The sequence below is a fragment of the Ixodes scapularis genome, unplaced genomic scaffold (genome assembly GCF_016920785.2).
Source record: "Ixodes scapularis isolate PalLabHiFi unplaced genomic scaffold, ASM1692078v2 PGA_scaffold1__304_contigs__length_218370807, whole genome shotgun sequence".
Classification (NCBI taxonomy): domain Eukaryota; kingdom Metazoa; phylum Arthropoda; class Arachnida; order Ixodida; family Ixodidae; genus Ixodes; species Ixodes scapularis.
In genome coordinates this window covers 30,614,343-30,641,157 of record NW_024609846.1, presented here as the reverse complement: position 1 = coordinate 30,641,157, position 26,815 = coordinate 30,614,343, and the positions used below count along the sequence as shown (strand labels likewise).

Here is a 26,815-nt window from a genome sequence, read left to right as displayed (position 1 = left end):
CTCATTTTCTAGCTGAAATGTGTTGCATGTTGCAGCATAACCTCAAAAACACGGCTTTCGTTGAAAGGCACAAGAAAACTATATTTAAAGCTATTTAAACAATCTTCCAATGTGGACCTGGTGGATGCCTGTGAAGCTTGGTTGGGAAGTAATCTAGCAACGCTGGGGATCTTGCTACGTAGGCCATGATGTAGCAAGAACCGTTATGTAGCTGCACTAAACATCGGAGCAGTGCCGCTCTTTGGAAGTACGCTCAACTGTTTAAAGTGGTCATGAAACGATTTTTCAACTTTTTCCTTCTTAGCTTTCCTCCTCAACTCACAAATCATGCAATGTATGTACCAAACAGTTCAAAAAGACGGAAAGAAGGGACTCCCCTCTTGCTCGGAACTTTGTTTGTGTACCTTGACACCGCCATTCTCCCTCTAGAAGATTAGCCCGTCGCTCAAAACTCGGACAAAGGTTGCTTTACCTACTTTGTTCACCACTAAGCTGACAGTGCTGTTGAAGCTACGTGCTTATTAGGCCAGCCGCACTTTTTCGACGCTCCCTCGTGCAGAGAATGAGGTCAGGTGATGAAAGGGAAGCAGCTGATTGGTCCGGCAAGCACGTAGCTTCCAACACAATGTCAGCTTAGGGGGTAAGAGAATAAGTGAGGTCCAATGTCTTGTGACATGCGTTTGGGCCAGGTGACGCGCTTCGGGTACCACGGATGTATCACAGTCAAAAGGCACAGAGCTTTCAAAGGGAAGGAGGTACGAAATAGTCTGCTGTGTTTTCAAATTTCTGTATCACAAATCAGGCTTTTGACTTTCTACCTTTTTTCTGGCCCACGAAACGATATGCTATTAGTAAAATCCCAATCTAAATTCATTTATCCCAGCCCGAACTTCGTTTCATAGCCCCTTTAAGTTGAGCGTGCTGCCAAATTCTCTTTCAGAATTGAATACAGAAAAGGCGGTGTTGGTGTCTTCGTCCTCACTTGTGCCGTTCAAGTTTATGTTCCCAAGGAAATCGTCCTGAAGCGTAATCACGTGGCAAAAGTGTGGCAAGCCCAACGAGCACGTAGCTTCCGCAGCACTGTCAGCTTAGGGGTGAACGGAATGGGGAAAGGAACTCGCTTATCTGAGTTTTGGACAACGGGACTCGAGCAGGGCACACATGAGCTATGAAAATTGCGCTGAAATTTCCACAGCAACTTGCTCGGACGCTGTGATGTGGTGGCATGGCATAGGTCCACGTCACAGCGTCTGCGCAAGTTGCTACGAAAACTGCCGTGCGGTGCCCATTTTCATTGCTCTATGTCCCCTGCTTAATAGTTCACATTTGACAACTCCTTGACCTGATGAGCAAACTTAGTTTTTTGCTTTGAATTGTCATGTACCGTCTAAACAGTCCACGATAAACACCATTTTTGAGTGATGGATGAAGTTATGTCATGCATTTCACAAATGTTTCATGTGTGCCTTGGCATACCTGCTTAGGATCAGTGGGTCTATGTAGAGGAAATGAAATATCTGGTTTGTATGTGTAGCCATTCATATGGCAAATCATAATTTTATCTTGCGTCATATTTAGATGAATTTCTGATAATTCAAACGAAATTTGTGGCTTCCTGGAGTTTGAATGAATGAATGTCTGTGGATGTTTTTTTAATATTATTTCTCGGTGAACTATTTACACACTTTACTATTTTATGGAAGCCCACATCTCTACTCGCACATATCCAATGCTCATAATTTTTTTTCTTTCCCTGGTAGGTATATGAGTGACATATGCAATCAGGGGTATAAATATATTAAATTTGATATCACACTTTTTTTAGGTGCCTTTTAGGCATCCTGCAATAAATCATTTCGAAACTGGAAAAATCAAAAGTGTTCTAAAAAGCTTATAAATCATCCTAGAACTTTCATTTATGCCTTATTGGATTCCGCAGACCTTTCAGTTTACTGATGTATGTTTATTTTCAGATTTCAATATTTCAGTTTGTCTTAATTCTTCCCATGATCTTTGCAAATTAAATTTTCAATATGAACAAAACAAATTAAGTTATATCAAAACCAAGTAGATATTTGTAGTCAAATTGTAACGGCAGATAAGCTATGTAGGTTTCATTTGAATTGAATCGCAAGTTGAATAAGGAAAAAAACTCTAGAAGCAGCGTTGCCCCTTAAGGCTCCTGCACACACTTGCATTTGCTTACAACCGAGTCCTTGCAATCTCTAATGGTATGCTGGCGCCATTTACGAGGTTACCCTGGGACTGCAAAATGGTCACTCTGTCAAAAGTTTTTCAGGCCAAGCAGAAAAGAATGATGCGGAGTGCCACTCGATAGATGGCGCCAGTCTGTTCTCCCGTCGTAAGAGATCCCAAAAGGGTTTTAGGCATTCGGTCGAAAGCCGTTGTGAGCGTGCAAACCAGCCTTTAGTCTCTCTTTGGAGCGGGTGGTTGGTCCTCCTCGCAGGCCGAGGACCAGGGCACGGTGTCCAAGCTGCGAGAGGAGCTGCTCGCCCGGGACGAGACTCTGCTCCGCCTGGAGGCGTCGCTGGAGCAGCGAGCCAAGGAGCTGCTCGTGCTCCGGGACAGGGCCTTTGAGCTGGTGCGTCTCCGGAGCAGACGCGCTTCGTACGCCCTAGCACTAGGTTGGGATCGTTTACGTCGGAGTGGTACTGCACAATGCAGTGCCTGTGTTGAAGGAATTCTTCTCTTGAACACCTGTCAAAGATTCAACTTCGTGCTGCATTTATTTATTTTTTTATTTTAATTTTAATTTAAGAAATACTGCGGATGTATTTTTACCATCCAAGCAGGAGAGGACTACATCGAGTTTTGAACATTTGAATCAAAACGGCCAATGATCCGAGCATGCACGCGGTCGGAGGGCAGTAAATTCTACTCGTCGTTTTGTCTGCACTAAAAAAATTGTATTTAAAGGGGCCCTGCAATGACTTTTTGACTAATTTTTAATTTGTACTGAACCTGAGCGCACTGAACGTAGTAACTTGGTGAAACTTGTCTTTTCTCGAAATTCCCTTTATTTTAAAAGTTATAGGCAAATTAAAATTACAAAGACAAGCAATAAATAACCTCCCTCATGACGTCCTTGGTTGCTTGAGAGTGGCCGTGAACTAGAGGAGAAATAGTGAGCTCATCGAGCGCTCACGGCTGCCGCACTGTGTGTCGACGGCTCGAGAGGGCGCCATTAAAGCGTGTTCTGGATAGGCTGTATGCAGCGGGCAGTCAGAGCGGCTCTCATTGCATATGCTGCACGATTAAATACTAATTCGGCATGTCACTTCATTGGCCACAAACGACAGCAAACATGGGGTGAAGATCAGTCCAGAGTGGGAGCTGCTTTGCGCTGCCATACATACCGCGAAACGGCCAAACCGCGAGACAAAGCTTCTCGCCGAAGGCCTTCGGAACGCTCGGAGCCGGTCGGATCCTCCTGCCCATACGACCGCAGCGCCGTCGCGTACATCCGGGACCTTTCCGTGTCGGCGCCTGATCCCATTACTCCTTTCTAGTATGCGCCGCCTTTTTCACCGCTTGATGGCGGGTATCTCGACGGGTCATTTCTTGTTTCCGTACTTTATGAACTGCATTCGTTTCTTTTTTTATCTAAAATACTGAACAAAAACTACTTTTATAAATAATTGAAATGGTTCGTGCCACTTATGTTTTGTATTTCGACTAAAAAGAAGCTTTTAGTGGCTCTGACCAGTAGTAAGCCGAGGACCAAAGACGTCACATTTTGCGCGCTTTCGCTACCGCGGGTCGCCCTCGTCGGTGGAGGAGGTTTCTGCGTCGTCCGGTTAAAATATGACGCACTGATATTTAGTTACTCTCTCCGTGCCCGCTGGCTTGCCCGAACCCCAAGAGACGTGGAAACAGCAAAAAAAAGGTAGACACTTAAATATGATTGCAGGGCCCCCTTAAAAAAGTGCTATTCTTAGAAGCATACAGTCAGACATTTTTCGAGTGGTTCAGTCCTGCTGAGCGCTGGGGAGGCGGCAGAACGTACGGGTCTTTGTGAAAGCCGAATTCATTAACAAAGTTTTTATAGAAGAAACTTAACCTCGCAGGCCTTCTGTCTAACCTGGAGCAATTCAAGAGCACGTTACGTATCATGTCGGATACTGAAAAGAGACGCCTAAAATCTGAATAAACAGATCACACATTCAGTCGTTAAATTCTCTCAACCTTGCGGTATTTTTTGAGGTGTGGGTCCCACGCGAGAGGACCGAGGGAGCTCTTCACATGAAAGAAGCCCCTTCGGTGACTCAGCATATTTGGTGTGAATCCCAGCTGTGGTATCTGCAATTTGACAGAGATTCATTGCGGAGAAAGCGGCGTATAGCCGAGGTTTGCATTCCACGTCAAAAGCAGATGATCTAAATTAATCCTTTGCTCTTTGCTGGGGCGTGCCAGCTTCCCTTCCTTGGCTTAGTCTGTAAAACCCCCAAATTTACTTTTTCCTACAGTACACTAAATTCCACACCTAGTGCAACCAACTGCAAATGATCATAAATTGGCAGTTATTTGGTAAAAACTGTACCCAGTGTTGGTTGTCATGAAGCGAAAGCATTCAGATTCAGTCTAAAGTGAAAACAAAAATTGTGGACCTTGGGGGCAGTGAGTTTAAAACCTTTCAAACTCTGAGGTTTCTGCAACGTCAAATAATCGACTCACCGGTTGGCGCTAGTTAGGTGCATGGTCAAGAAAACTGCAGTATAATACAATTTTTTTTTCTCGCCAAATTTACCCTCTTATTTTACAGGGTGTCACAAAAGAAAATTTACACGGTCTTTTTTACCGCAAAAATAAACTAGGCATCACTGAACGCTCATTTTCCGCCCGAAGGTAGCGCTAGAGGTCACAACCAGATGCCAAAGTTTCAGCCCGATCCGATAACTTATTCAAAAGTTATAAGTGATTTTCTGAAAAGTTCAATGGGAAAATGGCGGCCGACGGAGTTTTCAGACACATGGGACTCTATGGCACCAGAAACCGAAAATGGGCAAAAATGGGCTCCATTTTCCCATTGAAATTTTCAGAAAATCACTTATAGCTTTTGATTAAGTTATCGGATCGGGCTCAAACTTTGGCACCTGGTTGTGACCTCTAGCTCTACCTAGTGCTCGAATGAGCGTTCGGCGATGCCTAGTTTATTTTTGCGTTAAAAAAGACAGTGTAAATTTTCTTTTGTGACACCCTGTATTAGCAAGATATTTTAAATTGAAACTGCAAAATGTGTGGTTTTAAATACTAACTCAAAAAGCTTGCACATTGCGGTAATAACGTTAGACCTCCGTGTGGTCGTGGTTTGAGACAAAGAATTTTCGTTTTTTTTATTTTCCAGGAGGAGGGCATGGCGGCTGCCAAGGCGAGAGAAGAGTCGCAGCAACAGGCTGTCGAAGGTAAGACATCACCAGAGGTCATGTGCTACAGTGGTCATCCAACTGCTCAGTGATTCAACGCATTTTTTTTTGCCGCGCACGCCATCTACTGTATTCTGTTTGGATTGCCCTTAACGGTGTGCGTCACTCTTCGAGGAAGCTTGCAGAGCTGCGTCTCATTCGTGACCGTGATAGCAAAAAGAGCGCTCAACTCCAATAACTCGTATGTGCAAGCAGTAAGGGTGACTCGTGACGAGTGTGTTGAAAATTAAATGTGAACACGCCCAGAAACTCCCAAAAAAACTTCAGGTATGCGCGGATTGAATACATCCTCTCGAGGTTCCACATAAATTGCCGGCTGTGTTCTCGGAGCTCCGATTATAATATATAAGTTACATTTCCTGCATCAATCGCATGTTTTTCATGAACTATGACTTCTCACTCACGCCTGCCTCTCTCCTCCCAGACCTGAATGCCAGGCTGGCCCAGGTGCAGACAGACTACGACTTCTTGAGCGAGGAGTCTCGAATCATCAAGAGCGAAGCGGCAGGTGGGCGTCTTTAATGATCTGTTTGGTTTTAAAGTAATTGTAGGTGGACTGTACGGTACTTTCTTTATTATCTCTTATATTCATGAAACAGAGATCTAATTACTTCTCGCTGCATTCAAAGAGTAATGTATTTCGCAGCATTCAGTGCTGTGGTATATTTTTTTTTTTTTTATTGTTTCAACTGATGTGTGAGGCTTCTGTTTCTTCGTGTATTTTTTGCGGGACACTCCCTCTAAACAACTATAGGTGCTTGATAACACCCTAGGTTTTTGTTTGGCAGAAGACCTAAGGTGTAAAAACGAAATTTGCTTCATTCCTACCTCAGGCAACTCTCGGTCCGTAGATAGCAATTTGGGACAACTGACACGTTCCATACAAAGGGTGTCGTTAGGATTCCTTATTTGGCAATGCCTCGAGCCACGACCCGTGACGTGAACCAATTGTGGTTGCCTGCCATGCAGACCAGCAGCGCCAGCTGACTTCGGCGGAGGAGCAGTGTGCCCAGCTTCAGGGCCAGAAGCGAGGCCTTGAAGAAGAGCTGGCGACCCTGAGGCTTACTGCCAGTGGGGGTTCGCAGCAGGTGGCCCAGCTCAATGCCCACCTCCAGGAGAGGGAAAGGTGAGTGCAGGCTGCAGCGAGCCGTGCCAGAGGGGTGGATGGATGTAGACACACGTATGTTGCACGCGTGCACACATCCTGTATGCACGTGTGCAGTCCCGCGGCGTAGTTGCCGACTTGTGGGTTTCGAGCGATCCGATTTGAGTGGCTGTCTTGGCGGGCATTTTGACTTATCAGACGTGTTGTCTGCCGGTCTCTGCCGGACCGACGCGTTGATTGGGGCAATCAGTACAAAGTCGTTAACTACCGTAATATCCCGAGTCATCGCCCGTCCCCGAGCCATCGCCCACCCCATTTTTTGGGCCAATATCGATTTCCGAAAAAACACCGAGTCATCGCCCACCCCTTCAAATACCCCAGCGCGGACTCTGCGGTCCGCGAACACTCATCACACGCGAATGACGCGGTCGCGGACCTTACAGTTGGAGGACGTCCGTGACAAAGTAAAACGAAGGAGGGAAAGACACTTCTTTTTGTTTACGCATTTCCTCCGTGAGCGACCCCAAAGTGGTCGTGTATCTGTGCGAAAAGAAAACGATGGAGATAACATAAAAAGAGTTTGTTAACGTAACCGCGGAGTGTTAGGTCAAAGTCTGTCTCCGCCGAAGTAAGGTCACCGCGAACCCGCTCCTTCTTCCCGCCCGTCGCGACCGCGGTTGTGCAATATTTTAGGCAAAGCCAAAGCGTAAATAAAGCTTTGCTGGAACGTCCTACACAGACGTTTGCAGAGCGTCCCAACCGTGCATTGATAGCCCGCCGTGCACGGACGCACGTATGTATGCACCAAACAAGTTGCGCAAGAACTTGCAATTGACAAGGCGCCCGACTTGGCCCGACGCCAAAGTATTTGCCAACGCGACCGCCGGCTTTCCGGCTTTCCCAGCATTGCTCTTGGTCGCTTCTTTGGTCCGCTCGCTCGCTCGCTCGCTGGCTCGTTGCGCCTGGTCGGTTTTTCTATTTTCTTGTAGACTTTTCTTTTTTTTTTTCACTAACTAGGAGAACGTAATGGTGACATTCTTTCACGGAACAAACGTTCGCGCTATATGCAGATCGGCGGTGTTTCTAGCGCGTATGCAAGCAACGGACTTCGCTATAGTAAAATATTCTTTCGTGAGCATTTTCTCTATAAAACAATGAAACTAAATCGAGTTTTGAGTTTGATGTATCTCTTGTGCATCAGCGCTAGATACGCAGAGAAAAATAGGCGGTTTTTTCCTCTTTTTTTTTCAAGTGTTTGTGCTCCCCACCGAGACATGGCCCACCCCACTTTTTTAACGAATTTCAGGTGGTAGGGGGGTGGGCGATGACTCGGGATATTACGGTATGTTCCTTCTCTGGCTGCTCGAACCAAGTTGTCACCGGTACAGTAAGCTCGCATATTCATGTCTTAAAGACACACTCCTGATGCGGGTCAAAAGGAGAGATGGTACAAATGCCCAAGGGTCTGCAGGACACCGCGTTTGTACGTTGCAAAGTTGGTTGCAAAGCTGTTTGGCTCGCAAGATGCTTTGCATCAGCTTCGAACCAAAATGGTTTCTTCACACGCGTCATAATGACCAGTGTTGCAACTTGGATCTGCTGCTTCAACCCGTCTGACCAAAACAGCTTGCAGTCTGGAATTCCCTGGCAGACGCGTTCCAGGCACCAATCATCTTAGAAGACTTGAGATGCAAATAGATTTTTCGAAGTTTCACGTACACTTCAAGGGGGGTTTCAACCTGCCCGGTGTAGATTGGCTGTCTGAGCAAATTACTCGCGTAAATTCGGATACGATTAAGGAAGCGTCACGTTTAATTAACTTTGCCCGTTTGAATGGACTAATTCGGTGAGCTAATAATAGCTAGAAAATGTTGCTGGAAATGTCCTTGATCTCTTCCTTTCAAATTGTCCTATCGATAATTTAACCTTATAAACGATACGCTTGTTAGACCCAATGTTTTCACCCGCCTTTTAGTGTGTCATTTTCTCTTTCCCAAAGGTCGCATGCCTGTCAGATGTTTTCTGGCTATTCGTACGACTACATAAGCCCATATGACTTTCTCCAAAACTGTAACGGGTCGACAATTTTAAGTGAAGACTACGTTAATACTGCAACTGAAAGTTTTACAGCTATCGACCAACACATTGTTTACAAACAAGCTCGCGTTTGCCCACCAGGCGAGGGCACTGCGCGCGCGCAGAAACCAGATTCGGCCTCGGCGAATCACCTGCGCATGCCCAGTGCCGACAGCAGCGCCACCGCAGCGGCGTGACGTCAGAGAGTTGAGTTGGTCTATAGGGCAAAAGGGTATTGATGGCTTTATATTGAAACATGTAAAGAGCCCTTCCAAATATCCAGCCTGGTTTTCCAAGGAATTACGGCATTATATGCACGGAAAAGCGCATTTTCACTAACTCTTCGAGTCAAGCGGTGTGGACCCATGGTACGCAAAGTTCAGGATTTATAGAATGCTCTTGAAAAAGTTGTTCGCACACAACAAACGCACGCATCGAGTACGAGTAGAAAATAGCTTGTTCCGAAAGCCAGATGACTTCTGGTGATTTGTGACACAACATTCAAAGACCACAACTAACAGTATTTCTTTACGGAATGGGTCTGGGGTATATGTGTCATCGCACCAAAAGGTAGTAAATGGTTTTGCAAATCATTTTCGAGACTTCTACTCTTCCAATATTTATGGTGGCACTACGTCCGACAGTTTTAACTGTCGCGGCACTTCGAATATTACTAGCGTGGATACATTTGAAATCTTGGGGCAATGAGAAAACTGAAGCCAAAGCTTTCCGTAAGCATTGATCAGATGCCCAGCTTCATTGGCAAGGGCTGCTCCAAGTTTTTGGGGCCTGTTTTTATATTTTTAACTTTCCTTCGCGATTTGGCTCACTCTCTTCCCAGTGGAAAAGGTCGGTTGTGGTTCCTGCTCACATAGGTGGTGATGCTTGTGTGGGAAACAACTATAGACCTATTTCTTTATTATACCCCTTTTCTAAGGTTTTCGAGATTCTTGTGTTTGCCCGCATGTCTCACTATTTCTGGTACAAGCTAAGTGATTTCCAGCATGCTTTCCTAAAGGGTCATTCCCGATAAAACTAAAGTGCTATCAATGTGTTGAAAGCGGGAGTCAATTTTAATTGCTTACATTCTTGGTTCCATTACCATGCATCTTGCACGCGTCTGTGGTTCGCGACTGTGGCATTTATTTTGATGATCATCTTTCTTTTTCCTACCGTGTCTCTCGAATCGTCGCATCAGCTGTAACATTGCTAGGCTTGATTTCTCATTTGAGCGAAGATTTTTTTAAATTCATTGCATATTATTCACTTATTTTGCAGTCTAATTCGTTTTCGGCTTGAGTTTGCGAGTGTTGTGTGGAATTTTATATGCATATTTGCAATATGCATTGCAAATTGAAAAACTTTTAGAAGAGATTTATTCAAATGATTTATGATCATCATTTTAAACGAAGGTGTTTTCATGACTGGGCGTACATAGTCGAGACTCGCGGCTTACAAATTCTATCAAGTCAAAGAGTTGGGCACGACGCACTATAATGTTGTGCAGAATAATTCATGGCCAGATAAACAGCACCTTGCTGTGTTGTCTTAACTTTCACGTGCCTCTACATTCCAGTAGACACGCCAGTTTGTTTTATCCTGGCTCTTAGGAGAAACTTTGTCCGATCTCACATATTCACCTGTCTTTTAATGCCATATCATCAAGTACTTCTTTGGATGCTTTTACAGACGTCTTTTAAACGTGAGAAACCTTACTATTCACCTCATAACCACATTGTTTTTCTATATATGTGTTGGACACGTTGTATGGACGTATGTGCCCCACATCGAGACTTCGATCGTTCTGAGGCACGGATTAATAAAGTATGTACGTTAGTATATAAGTAGATTGTTAGCTCCGTGGCTTTACGGCGCTTCTTTGCACGTCTTGCAGGCAGGTGGAGTCCCTGGAGTCCCAGGTGCGCACGCTGTCCCAGGAGTGCGAGAGGGCCAGGCAGGAAGCGGCACATGAGGCGGAGCGACTGCAGGCCGCGGCGGAGCGTGCCACTTCCGACCACGGCCGGCAGGTGGCGGCGCTCGAGCAGAGGCTCGCGGACCTGGTGAGTAACCCAGCTGCTGCTGGGCGACGTTGTGATGCAGCCTTCATTTTGGACGGGGCTGGGCGAAGGGGGGACTACGCTCCACTTCTGGCGTTAAAAGTCGTTCACGCACTTGCGACCGCTTACGACTTCTTGTGTTCTCTCGCGACGAGTGATCTCACTGGCACCATCTATCGGGTGACTGTGGAACACTCGCGATTTCCATAAATTTCCTTTTTTGTTGCGCGTCATTCTTTCACTATTGGCTCGAAAAACTTTTGACAGTTAAAAGCGACTATTTTTCGTAGATGGTATGTACATTTGATCTCGTAAATACTGCAAAGCCTTCGCTCTAGTAAAATGCAGTTCCACGGTCACCTCATAGATGGTACGAGCGTGCCAGCGTGTTCTCCCGCCGTAAGAGATTGTGAGAGGTCGTAAGCAGTCCAAAGTGCGTGAATCGGCCTTTACTTCGCAAACGGTGGAAGCCACTAGCCCCAGTGAACCGGTCACGGCGTTGGAGCGAGCCACGCAGTAATGCACCACCTCGGCTTTAATCCGTGAAGTGGTTGCCACGTGATCCGCTCCAACATTTTTATTGGCTCGCTAGGGCCATAGCCTTTGCCATTCGCTAGGTTATGCTGAACAATGGTCTATCTCAAACCTAGGATTTGTGGGAGAAGCTTTGCGTCACACAAGAACTTGTTGCCTTCCGTTGTGTGACTGCGTGTGTGCAGAGGCGCCGTGGAAGCTAGGGAGCTCGCACCGGAGGCAGAGCTTCGACTGCAGTTGCAGTAAGCTGTAGTGCACGGCGTTACAGTTTCATGCAAATTTTTGTCTTAGTTTATTGTGGGGCACTGTCACACTGGTGACGTCTGTATGGTGACCTGGAGGTCTCGTCTTTTCAAGCGTGGGTACTGGCGGCTATGCAAGACGGCAGGACGAATGGACCGAGATATCGCCGCATGTTGCGATTGGTCAGCGCCACGCCACTGACCAATCGCAGCAGGCGGTGATGTCCCGGTCCCTTCGTCCCGCCATCTTGTATAGCCCCCCTGGTGTCTCAACTGCTAAATGCCACGCCACTTTGGTCATCCGGTGCTCAGATTAAATACTGGCTATTTGTAAGGCTTGGAACCTGAATGAGTTTTTTTTTGCATGTGCGAGTTTTCTTAAAAGGTGCATTCCATTCGTTCTCAACTGCCCGTTTTTTCTCAGACCAAGTGGTTACGTCTTTTGACCAAACAAACGAAAAATGGATATATCTCCCGACGATCTACGTGCCACCCAGGATGTCGGACTTGTTTGATCCTGAACAGAAAGGGGTAGTAAGCACCAGGAATAGTGAAACAGGAAAAAGAAGAAGGAACTTCTGTACAGCGCCAGTGGCTGCTTTGGCCCCCTTTTATCGATCGAGTGTCCTTGTTGCATTTTGTTTTGGTTAAAACTATTGTGCCCAGAATGCATCTCTGATTGTGTGTTTATCGCATCCTAAAAAGTAGTTCCTCGATTTCCGCCCAATGGCATCATAGAAGTGTCACGCCGCACACTTTTTTAGAAACTTCTACGCCCAACTGCCAGAATCGCAACATTCGATAGCGTGACACTCTTGCTTTTGCCACGTCATCTGTTCCCACTTCGGGACCAGTTTGGATGTGTGGGTCAAATAAGGCGCTAAACACATCAGTGGGAGACGCGTTGCAGGCACCGTAGCTAAAACCATAAGGTATGCAGCCTAACCACGTCCCAGACCAGGCACAGCGACCGACGTGGCCGGCCTCTCTTTCTCCGTGGCAGGAGTCTAAGCTGGAGGAGCGCATGTCACGCTGCCGCACCCTGGAGCAGACTGCGAGCGACCTCAGGGGGGAACTGGAGCAGCAAGGGGGAGCACTCGCCGACAAGCTGGCAGCCGCCGAGAGGCGCGCCGAACAGCTGGCCGCCCAGCTTCAGCAGGTGAGGCTAAGACCAACAACGCCGGGCCTATCGCGAATCCCATCCTTGGAAAGGGAAAGGAGCCATTTCTTTGCTTCATTTCTGGAACTTAATTTCACCAGAAGAAATGAGCTTAGCTTGTGTGCCGATCCGTCCAGCTTCTCAGAAAGTTGTGAGCAAGATGTTGCGCCTCACCTTGAGCCACTGTACCATCAATGTATGGCAGCTTCAGCTATGAGAGTAATGCCACCCTTCTCTTTGTGTGGTTTCGCCACAGTTGGTCGAAGAAAATCATGTGCTTCACCTTAAAGACGCTCAAAACTGGCTCAGCTTTGGTTACTATTGAGTGCACCGAGCATTAAAGTCGAACTTGGGGGTTTTACGTGCCGAACAAGCAAAGGGCATCTGGCACACCCCGGCAGAGGACTGAGGATTAATTTCGACCGCTTGGGATTCTTTTGTAGTGCAACCGAAAGCCTCCGTCAGATTGCGGCCAGCTTGGCTAGGACTCTAACCTGCCAACCGGGGTTCGCTACGCCGAAGCTCTGCCTCGGAGCAACCAAGGCGGCTGCACGCAGTATTGCCGACCGTGCTTGAACAGGATTTTTCCGTCATCTACTTTTTTTGTTTTGAGACGATGCTTCAACAAGAACACTTTCCGACGCACAGAGTTAGCAGCGGGCTTCATTCCCCAACCGATTCTCTATCCAAACCTAATATTCGTGCCAACGAGTCGCACCCACAGTAGAAGATATATATAGGTGTGGATACTGCGCGCGTCACAATTGCCAGGTAAAGTCCTCTCCTTGCCCTGGTTGCGAGCGGTACCACCAGATGACTCTTTGATAATTGGTTAGTGGTAATATGTAGTGGGCCGGGTTTCCGACGCCTCTCTTCAGGAGACATGCTTGTTTTCAAAGTCCTTTTCTGGGTGTGCTATGTCATGTAGAACTTAGCACTCGTGCTGCATCTGTTGCTTAGACACAATTTCGCCATTGACCCCAGTTTTTTGTCTCAACTGCAGCAAGAAGAGTTTTCTGAATGTGTTCAAGTGAACAGCTCTCTGGCGCTGTGTTCGAGCCAGCATCCGTCAGAGTCAGTGCAGATGGTCTGAGTGGAAAGAGCATGTGCCCAGGTGCCATAGAAACGAGACACTTTTTTTCCCCCTCGGTAGTGTCATCTGACCGGCGCAGATGCTCTCAGTATGGGCTAGCTATCTGAGCGCGCACCAATAGGACTTTACGTAAGCAATCGCGTCGCAGCATTCGCCGTGCTGCGTGTTCACTCCTGCATATATCTGACACTGCAGTCACGCCTAAAACCTAAATGGATGTTCATTGTTGTCCCTGGCAGGCGAAGGAGGAGGCCCTGGAAGAGCGGCGCCTGCGGGAGCGGGACCGGGACGACCTCTCGGCGCAGACCTCGGACCGGGAGTCGCAGCTGGCCTCGGCCCAGGGGGAGCTGGAGCGGTTGAGGGCAGAGTTCTCGGCCCATCGGGAGGACCTTGCCAGGCAGCTCAGGGAGAACCAGGAGGAGACCTTGGCCGTCAACCGGATGCACGACCAGATGTGCGCTCCTTCGCTTCTTCCGACGCGAATCGTGTTTTAGCCTAGAGCTTTGTGGAACGCTGTAACGATAACATGATAACCCAACCACTTGTCTTCGCAAAAGGTTGTGTCCCCCGGCAACAATCGAACCAATGACCTCTTGCTCAGCAAAGGCCCGCTCACGCCCTTGAGCTGAGACCGAGTTCTTGCAATCTCTTATGACGAGAGAACACACTGGCACCATCTATGAGGGGACCCTGGAACTGAATTCCGCTACACCCTGTTGCAGGTTATGAAAAGCGGGACACGCTCCTCCGGAGAAATTCTCCACTCTTCCCACTTTAGCAGAGCGAATGTCGGAGAGGAGGAGAGACGGTTATCGTGTTCAGGTCTTGCGGTATTTTCAGATCAAATGTATGTACTGTCTATGAGAAATCATTCTTTATAACATCTTGAGAATTTTTTCAAGATAAGCAAAAAAGAATGATGTGCGAAAGAAAGAAAGGTACGATAACTTGTGTTACACAGCAAGAGGTTTTGACGCACACGTTTGTAAGCAGTCGAGAGTGAGTAAACCAGCCTTTATTCAGACTGTGTTTTAGGTAGTTACTAGAAAAACCCAGAGATACTGGACGCACAAAAGAAGGGGACAGGGCAACAATGTCTCAAACACAGCTGCAGATTTATTCTCGAACAGAGCCTTTTTATACGCCAACTCAGCTTTACAAACAAACCGGAGTGCCCCTAGCGGCACGCCACCAGCGTGGCACATGCGCGATGGAGTGCAAGCAAGAAGTGCCACATCCTGCATAAAAAAAACAATAGGAATGTGATGTTTTCTGTCTCCGATGTGAGTCCCCATGCTCTTTTCTGCCTTAGAATTTGTCCATTCTACGTCTTCCTAACAAGCAACATAGCAAGTCGGTGATGGCCTCTGGGAACAATGATCAACATCTCCTTGTATCTACTGTTTACGCCGAGCCTACTTACCCCGAACAACCTTCAAACTTAAAAGTCTTTTGAGGCCCGCACTTCTTATCGCAGCGTTTGGTCTACTGGCCACTGTCATTTGAATGATCAGGCGGCCCTTTGAACGTGATGACGTGCCGAACGTGGTCCGGACAACTGGAAGGCTTTCCCGCATTTGTGTTGAAACAAAACAAATAAATCTGGCGACCACAAGTCTCCGTGAGTTCAACTTAGAGTGCTTCCCGCACAACCAATCGTGGTCCGACAGCATCTGGTTTCCCTTTTCCCGGCACCTATCCACATTCTTGGATGAACCAATCGGGCAGAAAACACGTGCAATCTGATTTTCAAACCTTTTCTGGCTGTTTTGGTACAGCCCCAGTCACAGTGTTTTGATGAGAAGGCAGGCTTTCGTCTGGTTTCTTCCAAAACAACGCAGGAGTGCTTGTCCCGCATGGTGACTTCTGCCCACAGCCCCGGATCAGAAGCGTGCCTGATGCGCCACCACCGTGGCGTGACGTCACGTATTACAAAGTTTCCATGCTTAACTTATGTTACACCTAGTGGGGGTCTGACGGTCTAATCGTGCAATCATGCTCGCTGCTACGCTTGCGCTTCCTATGGAGACGGACTCGGTCCAGCGTGATCAAGGGGATGGGCGAGGATTGGCATCCCTCTGTCTTGCTGTCCGAGTCTCTTCACGCCATTTCTGGACCCCGCGGGGGCGCCATAGCCGAGCAACCATCAAATTTCCGCAACAAATTACATGCTTGTATGCTTTATAAGTCCCGATGAGCAGTGGTTTGAGTTCGATGGATTATACCTACTATGGCAGAGAGAGCTCTCAAAGGCGAACCACTTCTGCTCGGTTTGACAAATGGACTGCCGAGCTCCGTCTTTACGAACACCACGTGTGAGGCTGAATTTAGCTCTGATTGCTTCATGTGTTGGCACAACAACGGTGCTATCTGCCCGTGCGACACGTGCGTGATTCCATAATGGCTTCTTTCCTCTACACAGCGATACCGTAGTAAGGCGTGCGGATAGTACGGCTGCAAAGATATTAGCGGTATTAGCGTTGCATGTTTTCGTTACATGCGATTTTAGCAAGTGACCCCCTACTGACCGAAATGAAAGATATTTCACATTAAAAGCTATGCGCCACCAACTCGCCTACGCAATAACTGTCAATTCGGTGTTTTAGGGCTGGTTTTGAGCCTAGAGCTTCGTGGAACGTTGTAACGAAAATATGATGACACGCCCATTTGTCTTCACAAAAGACTGTGTCTTCCGGCAACAGTTGAGACCCTGACCTCTCTCTTGGTATTCCGATATCCTGTCCCCTGCAAACAAAACGAAAATGAAAAAAAAAAAAAAAACTTGCATTCCTAGGTTTAGAATCTATGAAAGCGAAGAAAGTTTGGGATGTGCATTTTAGAGTCATCCTATGTGCTGGTGCAAAGGCCTACTACCTTCTTGTGACAAAAAGTATAAATGGTGTGTTTGTCCCTAGAGCATCTCCCTAGAACTACCTAAGGCCTCCCTAGACTCTGGGGCCTAGAACTACAGGGTGAAAGCTGACCGAGCTGCGCCCATCCGTTCGCCGCAGGAAGAACCAGCTGGGGATGGTGGACGACCTGCGACGACTCCTGGCCGAGGCCGAGGGCGCAAAGAGCGACCTGTCCGCGCGTGTCTCCCAGCTCCAAGCCGAGTTGGCATCTGCGACCGCCCAGGCCATCGATCGAAAGGTCGGCCCTTGTGCTATGGTGTCTGTGTCGTTGATGCTTTCTGTATTGAACTCGTTTTTAATTGGAAAAAGCGTTCGCTACATCGGCATCCGTGCGTGCCATTCTTAGTTGCTCGTTGCGTGACCATTGTGAATTTTCACGTGGTATTTCGTATACTTCTTTGTTAGGTTACTATGGGTTGGGTATTGAAGCAGTGTGGGACCTCTTTATGACGAGGACCAATATAGCAGAAATATGGATGTAGTGAAGGATAACCAAAGTATGCTTGTAATATGTGCATAGGCATCTGTAGAGTGAATATGTTCCTTTAAAAACTGACTTACTCGGTTTGAAGACCCGGCTTCCAGGGACATTCTACCGTACCGCCGAGGCTTGGAGGGGTTGTGCGGAGCGCATGTACTAGAGTCGGGCTCTGATGGGTTAACCCTTTCAAACCTTTGTAGGCTGACAGCAACAACGAAGCGGAAGTGAAAGCTCTCAAGGCTCGGATAGAGGAGCTGCAAAACAGGTGAGACTGGAATGAGGCACCCAGCACCCTCTCTGCGAATGTGCCAGGTTCTGTCCACTAGTTGTTGTTGTTGTAAGTGCACGCCATGCTCGGTGAAGGAATCCACACGTATAGCTTTTTCTACTGCCCACGGAAAGCGAGTAGCTGCGATTTACGGAACAAGCACCAACGTATGACGAGTTACAAAAAATGTTGGGGGGCTCAAAAATGAAATCTGCACCGAAAATCTCGAGTGTTTGCAGTGTTACACTTAGCATTGCGGTGCAAATCGTGTACGGTCCTCTACCGGATTGGGTGGAGTATTTATATCCGCAGTATTACCTCATCGGGAATGTAGCGTCACTTTAGCTGGACCTTTGGTGCGAGGTCTCGTTACGACGCGCTTCACCCAAGTCGCACACTTGTTCCACGTGCGGTATTCTGCGGAGTTGCCCTTTAATTTATCCTTTGTAAAAAGTAACGATAGCGTGCTGTCGGGCGATCATTGTTTCTGGGGGTTTGCATGTGCTTTCCGACGACCGTAAACCTTTCGTGACATCTGTTTCAAGGAGGGCGCGAGCGCAGAGCGAACCACCTCGTCGTCGGTGCACGAGTGTCGGGCGTTTGCTCAGACTGGCGCGGCGGGCCCAAGATGGGATGGCTAATGAGTGGTCCTCCACCGCTGTTTCTCTCTCTCTCTCTCTCTCTTTCCTGCTCCGCTCGCGCGTTGCGCCATAACTCCCTTGTCACGGTAAGCGTCCAACCCCTGTGGAACGCCCTCTGGGGCCTGCTTGCCTTTTCGCTCTTATGCATCGCCTACATTACCCGCTGACTGCCCAGACGACCTCCCCTTTTTCCTTTCATTGACCCCGCCTTCCCAGTGTTGCTGCATTTCAAACCTTTAAGAGGGTTTCTCTCCTGCCTACCTTATCCTGACAATTTGTTTCACTTTTCTCTAGGGTGTATCCCAGCGCTATTCGGGCGTAAAAAATTCTTTATAAACAAACCAATGAAGGGAGTGCAATGAAACATTGCACAAAGATGTCGTTTATCATATTCAAATCTCATGCGTGTGGGTTTCAGGAAAAAAAACACCTAAGCCTGGAATATCCTTTTTTTTTTTGCTATACACGAGAGGAAAGCCATAAAAACCGTTTGATTGGTGCTGCTACTCGCAGATGCCACAACATAAAACAAAAAGGGAGTGTGTAAGCTTTTTTGATATGAACACCCAAAAGCAGATCCAGCATATCTGAGCATGTGTAATACCGTTTGTAAGTAGCAGCGTTAAGCAGACATTTTTTTTTTTATGTTTTTTCTTCCCGCATGCAGGGAAAAAATATTTTTAAGGTTTGCGGTACATTTTTTTCTGAAACCCACTTTCGTGAAATATGGTTATCACAAATGCACAATGTAAGGACGTTTTTGTGAAGAGCATCAATGCACTTTGTTCATTCATTTATAAGATTTTTTTTTAAATGACCCAATAGCACTAGGAAGCATTCTGCATATATAATTACGTTCAAGGAATTTTTTTAATTTTTTATAGCAACTTAGGGGATTGATTGTTACCTAGGTGAACCTCCTGTGCTTCTGCTTAGAGAACTAAAGCCCCGTGCCATATCAAGGATGTTTGTTGAATGGAGAAGCTGCTTTGTGGAGACAATAAAGAACAATGTTTTCGTGGACAAGATTTCTGCATTTGTGCTTGCGGCTGCCGAGCCTTGAACAGCATGCACAATGTAATGTGGCTTTTTTTTCCTTTTTTTTGTTGCACATGTTGTTTTATTTCAAAGTGCCGCAGTTTGTTTATTGATGGTTGGTTCCGGTATTTTGGCAATTAAATCGTCGCAATCTAAATGAAACGACCCGGAAGAGAGTGGTCATTGCAAACACAACAAACGGGAAAGCAAAGCGTTAGTCCTTTGTAAAACCCTAACAGCTCTGGGAACAAACACACTAGCAGAAGGTTTGGATGGGGCAAGCTTCGACCGCCAACCGTGCGACGGTGAAGAAAAACAAAAAAATTAGGGATATTGTGAACAAAAAGAAGTAGGAATGAACAAAAGACGAGCGTAATAAGAAATTAGGTTGTCTATATTAAAATTAAAGTTTTGGATAAAACATCTACAACGCCATTTTGGCCGACCCCACAAATTGATAAAAGCGGGACCGAAGTTCAAAAATGTAACAACCTTGATAAATGAAATGAAAGCTTAATCGGACAAACAAAAGAGCAGAAACGAGCCTGTGGCCTTGAAACGAGCTTGTGGCAGAAACGAACTTGTGGCCGTGACTGAGCGCATGCCCGTGCCTCAGGCAACGGCAACTGGGCAGCACGGAGGAGGAGCTCAGGGCGGAACTGGAGCGGACCCGGGGGAGGGCCGAGGAGGACAAGCGCAAGCTCGGCCTGCTCGCCAAGGAGGTGGGTAGTCTTCCAGCTGCAGTTTGTGCCGTCTCATTTATTTGTTCGTTTTCTGCGCTCAAAAACAGCCGATGCCTCGGTAACGACGTGCAAACAGTGAGATTACGAACTTACAGAAACAACTCGAGTGCTAAACAATTTGAGTTAGAAACTTCAATATCTGTTGCTTCGAGGACGCTATGCGAGCGTTGTGTGCGGGTCATGGGGCTAGTCGAAATAATTTGATTAATGAAGAAAGTGGGAGGACCACGCAAAGCCTGCCGCCGCCTTGGAACGCGAGTGCGAATAGGTGACATCTCGACCCGAGACGGACCGAAGTCTCGCGTTACTAGGATGTCCCCTTTTGGCTGGGACGGTCCCGTCCCAGAACGTGAAGCAAAGCGCGGAGTCATTGTGGCCGTCGGCACGACGCAGATGGAGCAGCTGGAGCGAGAGCTGGAGCGCAGTCGGCTCGGGCGGAGCGTGGTGGAGTCCCTGGAGGCGGACAAGCGCCAGCTGGAGTCGAAGCTCGCCGAGCTCAGGGCCTCGGCGCCAGTCAGTGCCAACGGGAAGTCTGCCCTGGCCAGCTCCCTGGGAGGCAGCAGCGGCGGCGGTGAGTCCGCGCAACTTGCGTCTAGTGCAGCGTGGCCCGTGCCGCTTTTATGCAGACAGAAGCGCATTACTGAAATAAAGTAACTAAATATTGTTGCACGTTACTCGCTAAAAAAGTAGTTACCTCAAAATCCCGTCAGGATGCCCACCCAAAAACAAAGAGATAAATGCGACAACGAAACTTTACAACAAAAGGTGATAAAGCACCGGGCCATCTGCTACAAACCGTGTGAAATATGAACTGATACCGACAATTGCGGTCAGGGCAAATTTGCATTTCGCGATGTAATAAACATGCCGGAATTCGTTACGACAAACTCCTGTGTTATGGTAAAAGATATTGCAGATGCAGCAGATTTTTGCATTTCACGGTGGAATAAACATGCCGCAACAACTCGTACGTCACGGGAATCGATATCGCATGTGCATATCACGTGGTTGATGCGTTTCCTGTCGGACATTGTGTGATGTCCGACAGGAATCACACAATGTCACAAATAGAGCGTGGGCGATGTTTCTGAGTTTTCATGTTATGGATATTTAGCCAGAAAAATGGGATGGGCAATCTCTCGGGGGAGGGTGCCCTTACGGGATTTTATGGTAAGTACATTACTCATTGCCACGATTTAAAAGGATTGCGTCACCTCAGCTTGAAAGTGACGCATTATTTTCCCTTTACTCCGAATTTGTCGTTCCTATAAAACAGTAGCTGCTTCCAATATTTTTGTCGCGAATAATTTCTCGCTTTTTAATGCGTTCATTGGTGGATAACTGTGTCTATACTGACATAAAGGTAGCAATTTGGACCAGTTGGTTCATGATCACCTATAGAAGCGCAAAAAATACAAGGACGAGGAAGTAAACAGCCAAGAGCGCACTCGCAACTGCTTTTTATTTGCGAAAACAATCATATATATGTAGCTTCGAACTAACACATACTCTCTCACAGAACTTAGGAGAGAGTATGTGCTACTTTGAAGCTATATATATGATTGTTTTCACAAATAGAAACCAGTTGCGAGTGCGCTCTTGTCTTTTTAGTTCCTCGTCCTTGTATTTTTTGCGCTTCTTTAGGTTATACTGACATAGCTTTTGCACATTTTTTTGCGGCCTATCTGGTGTTTTCTCGTCGTACAAATTACAGGTGCGAGCAGGGGTGAGAACTAAGTTGGGTGCTTCCATTGAACACGCTCCCCACCAGAAGTAACTAAATACCATTACCTGTTACTTCATCAAAAAGCAGTGTTGCGAAGTACTTTAAGTACATTGTACTTAAAGTACTACTTCAAGTAGGTTTAGGAAACTTGTACTTTACTTGAAGTACATCCTCCAAGTATGTACTTGTACTTTACTTAAAGTATTTTTTTTTCGGTACTTTCCGAGGAAAGTACAATTCCCGACTTCAAAGTACATTCCCCAAATTTGGTTTTGTTAAATTTGTATCACGAAATGATACTTTGTCAACTTCGAAGAAAAACTGGGAGGGACATTCTGCTCTTGCCATAAAAGTGAGCAGACGCCGCATCGCCCCATTTGTTCTGGTAGCGGCTTTCCCGTAGCTTTTTAAACTCTCGCTACTTCTTGGTCGTTCAGCACAAGCGAGGAGGTTTAAACTATTAGGAGGGCGAAATTAATCATAATGTAGCACCTGAGTCTGTGGTGCGGAAAAATTAAATTTTCAAGTCGAAGCAAAAGACAACGGAGGAGAACGTCACAATGTTTTGAGACATTCTCTTTTGTCTTTTCCTTCTAGTTGAAAGTTCCTTAATTTTTTCGCACCCCAATCTCAGGTGCCACATTATGATCAATTATCACTTGCACTCGCACACTCAATTTTTTTGCATTAAGGAGAGGACACTTCTCTATGAGAGGATTGCTTGCGGAAGCTGCGGGGCTGACGTCATGCTTTCTCTTAGTCAGGCACGTAGCCAGGGGGGGGGGGACCTCCTCTCCCTCCTCCCCCTCATACAGCATTTTGTCATGGGCGGGCCCCCCCCCCCCCCAAATCAAAATCCTGGCTATGTGCCTGTTCCTAGTACTTTTAGCGCCCTTGAGTGCAACAATCCAGTGCAAGGGGTGCCAAAATCAGAAGGACACTTCTGAATTTGGCTCTATTCCTGAGAATAGCTTCTCTGTGGCCACTTGACTTATCAAATATTCGCCGCTGTTTTTGAAAATAGGCCATGCACCCCTGATCACCCCTGGGCAATGCATACCAGTTAAAAAATCACTGTATACGGGAATGAAACGGTATCACGAAAGGTTGTGTTAAAATACTTTACTCGGCAAGTACATTGTACTTATAGTACTTTACTTCAAGTACATTGCACCCAGTGTACTTGCTACTTTACTTGAAGTTAATCACGTCTCATTTACTTTGTACTTTACTTGAAGTACCTTTTAGATGTACTTTACCCAACACTGTCAAAAAGTAACAAAAATGTGTAGCTCATTCCTTGTCTTAATAGTATCTAGGTCATTACTTTGCTGAAAAGTATGTGGGTATTAGTAATGCGTTGCATAGAAGTCTGCTTTTATGCTACAAACCTTTTATTCATTATGATCATTCATCAGCAGCGTGGAATAAGATGGAGTTGTTTTCGTGGTGCCGTCCCGTTCTGGAGTTTTGAGGCCCGGTGTTTCAACTTTCAGATGGAGACCACGAGGCCGTCAAAGAGGAGAGGGACAGCCTCCAAATGCAGGTAGGGTTTTGTTGGCCACAGTGTCTCAAAAAATGGAAGACAAAGGGCAAATTGGGTGAAAGGAGAAGGGCGTAATATTCGGTGTATAAGCCAAGAAGCTTTGAAAGTCATAGTGAACAAATTCCTTAGGCTAAGAACATTACGCACACTACAAAGTCTCAAAGCTCAGATTGCTCGACTTTGATCGTTGCCACTTATATACTACCACCATATAACTTTTTTTCTCTCACTTGCCTTTCGAGTATTTGAAGGGATTGCCGCTATCGCTTGCCAGGATCTCCACACAAATTCTCAAACCCAGTATCCAAGAATCGCGCAAAAAACGCGTGGGCTATCATTTAGATCTGGGTTATCTTTTGGGTTGTTACAGTACTCTTCTTTCGATCTCTGCTAGGCTTTGCTGGTCCCCGTTAGTGAAAGCAGTACGGTCTGGTGTATTATTCTCAAACCCCGTTCATCTCGTCACATGACCACTCAGGTGGAGTTCCTGAACTCGATCATCGTCGACATGCAACGCAAGAACGATGAGCTGAAGTCGCAAGTGGAGATCCTCAAGGCAGGGCCTACGTTGGACGACGTCGACATAAACCTGTGAGCTGGCATCTCTTTGTTGCCTTTTAAGACTTTGTGAGGTTCCCAAACGCTGGTTGGCCCGGTTGTAGGGCTCTTCCCACAGCTTTTTGTCTTGCAAGCGCCATATTGCATAATTCAATATTTACGCAGCTGATGGCCATAGGACGTGAACTAAGCTTCAGATTTGGGAATAGAGTGCCGTTCATTGCACCGTTACAAGGTCTACTACTAAAAGTAAAGAAGCGCAGATAATAGTGACCAATATTTTGCTACGAGACTTTGCTTCTTTATGGGCAAGCAAATCTCGGAGGCAGTAGATACTCGTGGGAATAGACCTTGAAAAAACCTAAAAGTTTTCAGCCAACATTTAATCGAGTGTTTGACTTATGGCTTCTTCTGCACTACGAAGCTAGGTATACTATGGAAACTTTTCGTCGTCACTTTCGCCATCAGTACGAGGTTTCGAGGAGGCTTCTTTTCGTGTTGTTCGCAGTCGATGGTATTTAGAACTATGGTGCCCAAAACGCTTCTCCGAAGGGCGTGCTTATCGACACTTATAATCTGGTCCCTCCATTTCCACCTAATGACGTCGCAAAAGTATCATGCTTTTGTCGGCCAGGATCCTGGCGGTATTACAGGATTTTATAAAATTTTGCCGTCACATCCTCAAATATCGCCCTAGTCATATTTTTCACCATTTATCTCTTCATTTTGCGGGTTTTACGGCATATGCGAAGTAGGCGAGTGGTTTTCGACCGCAAATTCCCTAGGCATTGTACATGTAGTCAGTTATTTGGGCAGCGTAGGCTACGACGTGACATTTGCGTTCTCCCGTTTCCCACGCAGCAACGGCATCAAGGGCATGTCGGCGCCGCGCCTCTTCTGCGACATCTGCGACCGCTTCGACGTGCACGACACGGCCGACTGTCCCGTCCAGTGCAGCATCGAGGAGGAGATGTCGTCGCACAGCCACCACAGCGTGGCCCGCCACTCGAGCCGACCGTACTGCAACGTCTGCGAGGTGTTTGGACACACGAGCGCCGAGTGCGACCCCAGCGAGACGTTCTGAAGAAGACGCGTCACCCCACGAGGCCATCTGCCCGGTGGCAGGGCCTCGTCACCGACCGAGCGAAACTGCAACCTCTCCACGTTTCGTTTTCACGAAGCGAGGCACGTCAAAACAGCGAAGAGGGACGTTCGCCCCTTGATCAAGTTCTGCAGAGACGAACTACTCGTTCCACCCCGACCGTACAACGAAATTTGATCATCGCATTAGCGAAGGTGCGCGACGGACCTCCGCCAAAGACCGTTGCGAAGTGTCCGGATTATTTTTTTTAATCCGTCCTCGTGGGTTTGGCGCACAGGCGCTCGCCCTTCTCGCGACAGCGGGAAAGAAGGTTGTTGACATCGAATTAGAAACGATATCCGAGCGGTGTTGTTCAAGTACCGGAGATATTTATTGCAGTTGGCTGCTTTGGCGCAAGAGTAGAATGAGTTGCCGCGGTTCCAGATCGAGCCGACATAATGAAGTGGTGCTTGCTTCGAAGCAGCTTCCGGCCCTTGTGAGAGGATCCAGAACACTCTTGCAGCGACAGCTTCCAGTGCCTTTCTCGTTCTTGTTGCACAAATCGTGTTTCGCGTTCCGGGGTTACCCGTTGTTAGCCGCTCTGTTTCTTTTAGCCGTCATATGTATACTCAATATCGGGCTGCTTAGGCTGTTAATCGATTTTTGGCTCTATTGCCATACTCTTCGCTTTGGAACAGCACTTGGCGTCTGTTCCCGGGTCTCGCAGTTACTCGATAATATAAAATTATTTGGCCACTGCGTTGCGCACTTGCACGTAGCATGTTTTAGAGCGACATATTTGTTATTTATAGTACAACATCTTCAAAAAATTTAAGATTGCAATGCACAAGTAACACGCACAAATTGTGTCATTTTTGTTTTTTATCGGTGGCATCGATTATTGCATTTATGTTGGAACTGTTCCTCATTATTAGTATTCCAATTATAAACTATGGCTTGTGTTCACATACGAAAATCGAAACAGTTGTGGCACGAATTTCTGATGATATTTCGCTGTTGGAGCGATACTGCACCAAATTTTTCGTGGTTTTAGACTTATTCTTTTAGCACTTCATAAGTTGTATTTGTTTACAGATTACGACAAATCATATCAGGAGTTTGGTAAATACTGTAATTTATTTGGGATTTTCGAGTGTAAAATAAAGGTGTACCTTTGATATTGCACTAATGGTTTCAGAATGTCACGGTCATTCGAAGTAAAAAATGGACGCTATGTAGGGCCCACTTCATTGGTTACAAAAGGCACGATTAAAGCTCTTTATGAACATGAAACTAAGCAGCAGAAGTGGAAATCAGTTTCAATATTGCAATGTTGCCAAGGAGATGCCACCATACTTGGATAAATTAGTTTGGAAATGTAATCTAATTACAGGTTCAACTACTTTGCTCAAAAAGTATTTCATCACAATTATTAATTACTTTTGGAAAGTAGTGGAAAGTAGGAAGGTAATTTGCAATTACTTTCTTCTGAGATACCCCACATCAATGATGTTTATGTGCGAGTGTTTTTCTGCACTTTGGTGCATTTGTTAATTTATAGACTGGCCTTCGAAGAATCGTTATATGTCGTTTTGCATTCATCACATTTGATGCCTTTGTTTCAAGTACTCGTTAATTTTGTAAAGGCACCAAGCTTCAAGTATGTTCATTATTATTTTTCAACACTGCAAAGATTTTTAATGTTTATTTTTATTTTTAGTTTATTATGACAGTTTAAAGTAAATTTCATATATGGTGCATAGCCCACAAAGCCTGGCAGTTTGATGACGGCGCCATAGAGTGCCCGGTTGCAGGTTTGGAGCGCGAGAACTGGTAGCACAGAGCATTTCTCGGGGAGTCTGGTATTCAGCGCACAGCTTTTGCAGCGGAAAGGACCCGAAGCATGGTTTTCAAACCCGACGAGAGAGCAAGCGGGAGCGCGAGGAACGCGAGAAGCACGAGCGAACATTCCATCACTCGGGGCAAGTGTGTTTCGGCGTCTCGCCGCAGCGGGGTGTCCGTTACATGCCTCTTGTCTGCCGCTCTACCTTTTCACTTTCGGCAACCGTGTCTCGTGGCGATCTGCCAGGCTTTGTCAGTGTAGAGGAGGC

The 26,815-nt window shown here is 46.7% G+C and overlaps 1 protein-coding gene across 6 annotated transcripts in view; it reads left to right on the top strand.

Annotated features, from left to right (window-relative positions):
* The window catches only part of LOC8032947 (CAP-Gly domain-containing linker protein 1), a 119,137-nt gene extending 93,248 nt beyond the window's left edge, over positions 1-25,889 (top strand). For all 6 annotated transcript variants that reach the window (XM_029975447.4, XM_029975446.4, XM_029975448.4 and 3 more), the window contains 14 exons: positions 2,468-2,602; positions 5,366-5,423; positions 5,869-5,952; positions 6,414-6,570; positions 10,520-10,685; positions 12,462-12,617; positions 13,950-14,164; positions 16,722-16,860; positions 17,304-17,368; positions 19,667-19,772; positions 20,187-20,364; positions 23,016-23,065; positions 23,544-23,656; positions 24,485-25,889. In XM_029975447.4, the coding sequence (XP_029831307.2) occupies positions 2,468-2,602; positions 5,366-5,423; positions 5,869-5,952; positions 6,414-6,570; positions 10,520-10,685; positions 12,462-12,617; positions 13,950-14,164; positions 16,722-16,860; positions 17,304-17,368; positions 19,667-19,772; positions 20,187-20,364; positions 23,016-23,065; positions 23,544-23,656; positions 24,485-24,707 (1,845 nt within the window). In that variant the 3' untranslated portion in view covers positions 24,708-25,889. The remainder of the gene's footprint in view (positions 1-2,467; positions 2,603-5,365; positions 5,424-5,868; positions 5,953-6,413; positions 6,571-10,519; positions 10,686-12,461; positions 12,618-13,949; positions 14,165-16,721; positions 16,861-17,303; positions 17,369-19,666; positions 19,773-20,186; positions 20,365-23,015; positions 23,066-23,543; positions 23,657-24,484) is intronic.
* Positions 25,890-26,815: the final 926 nt, after the last annotated feature.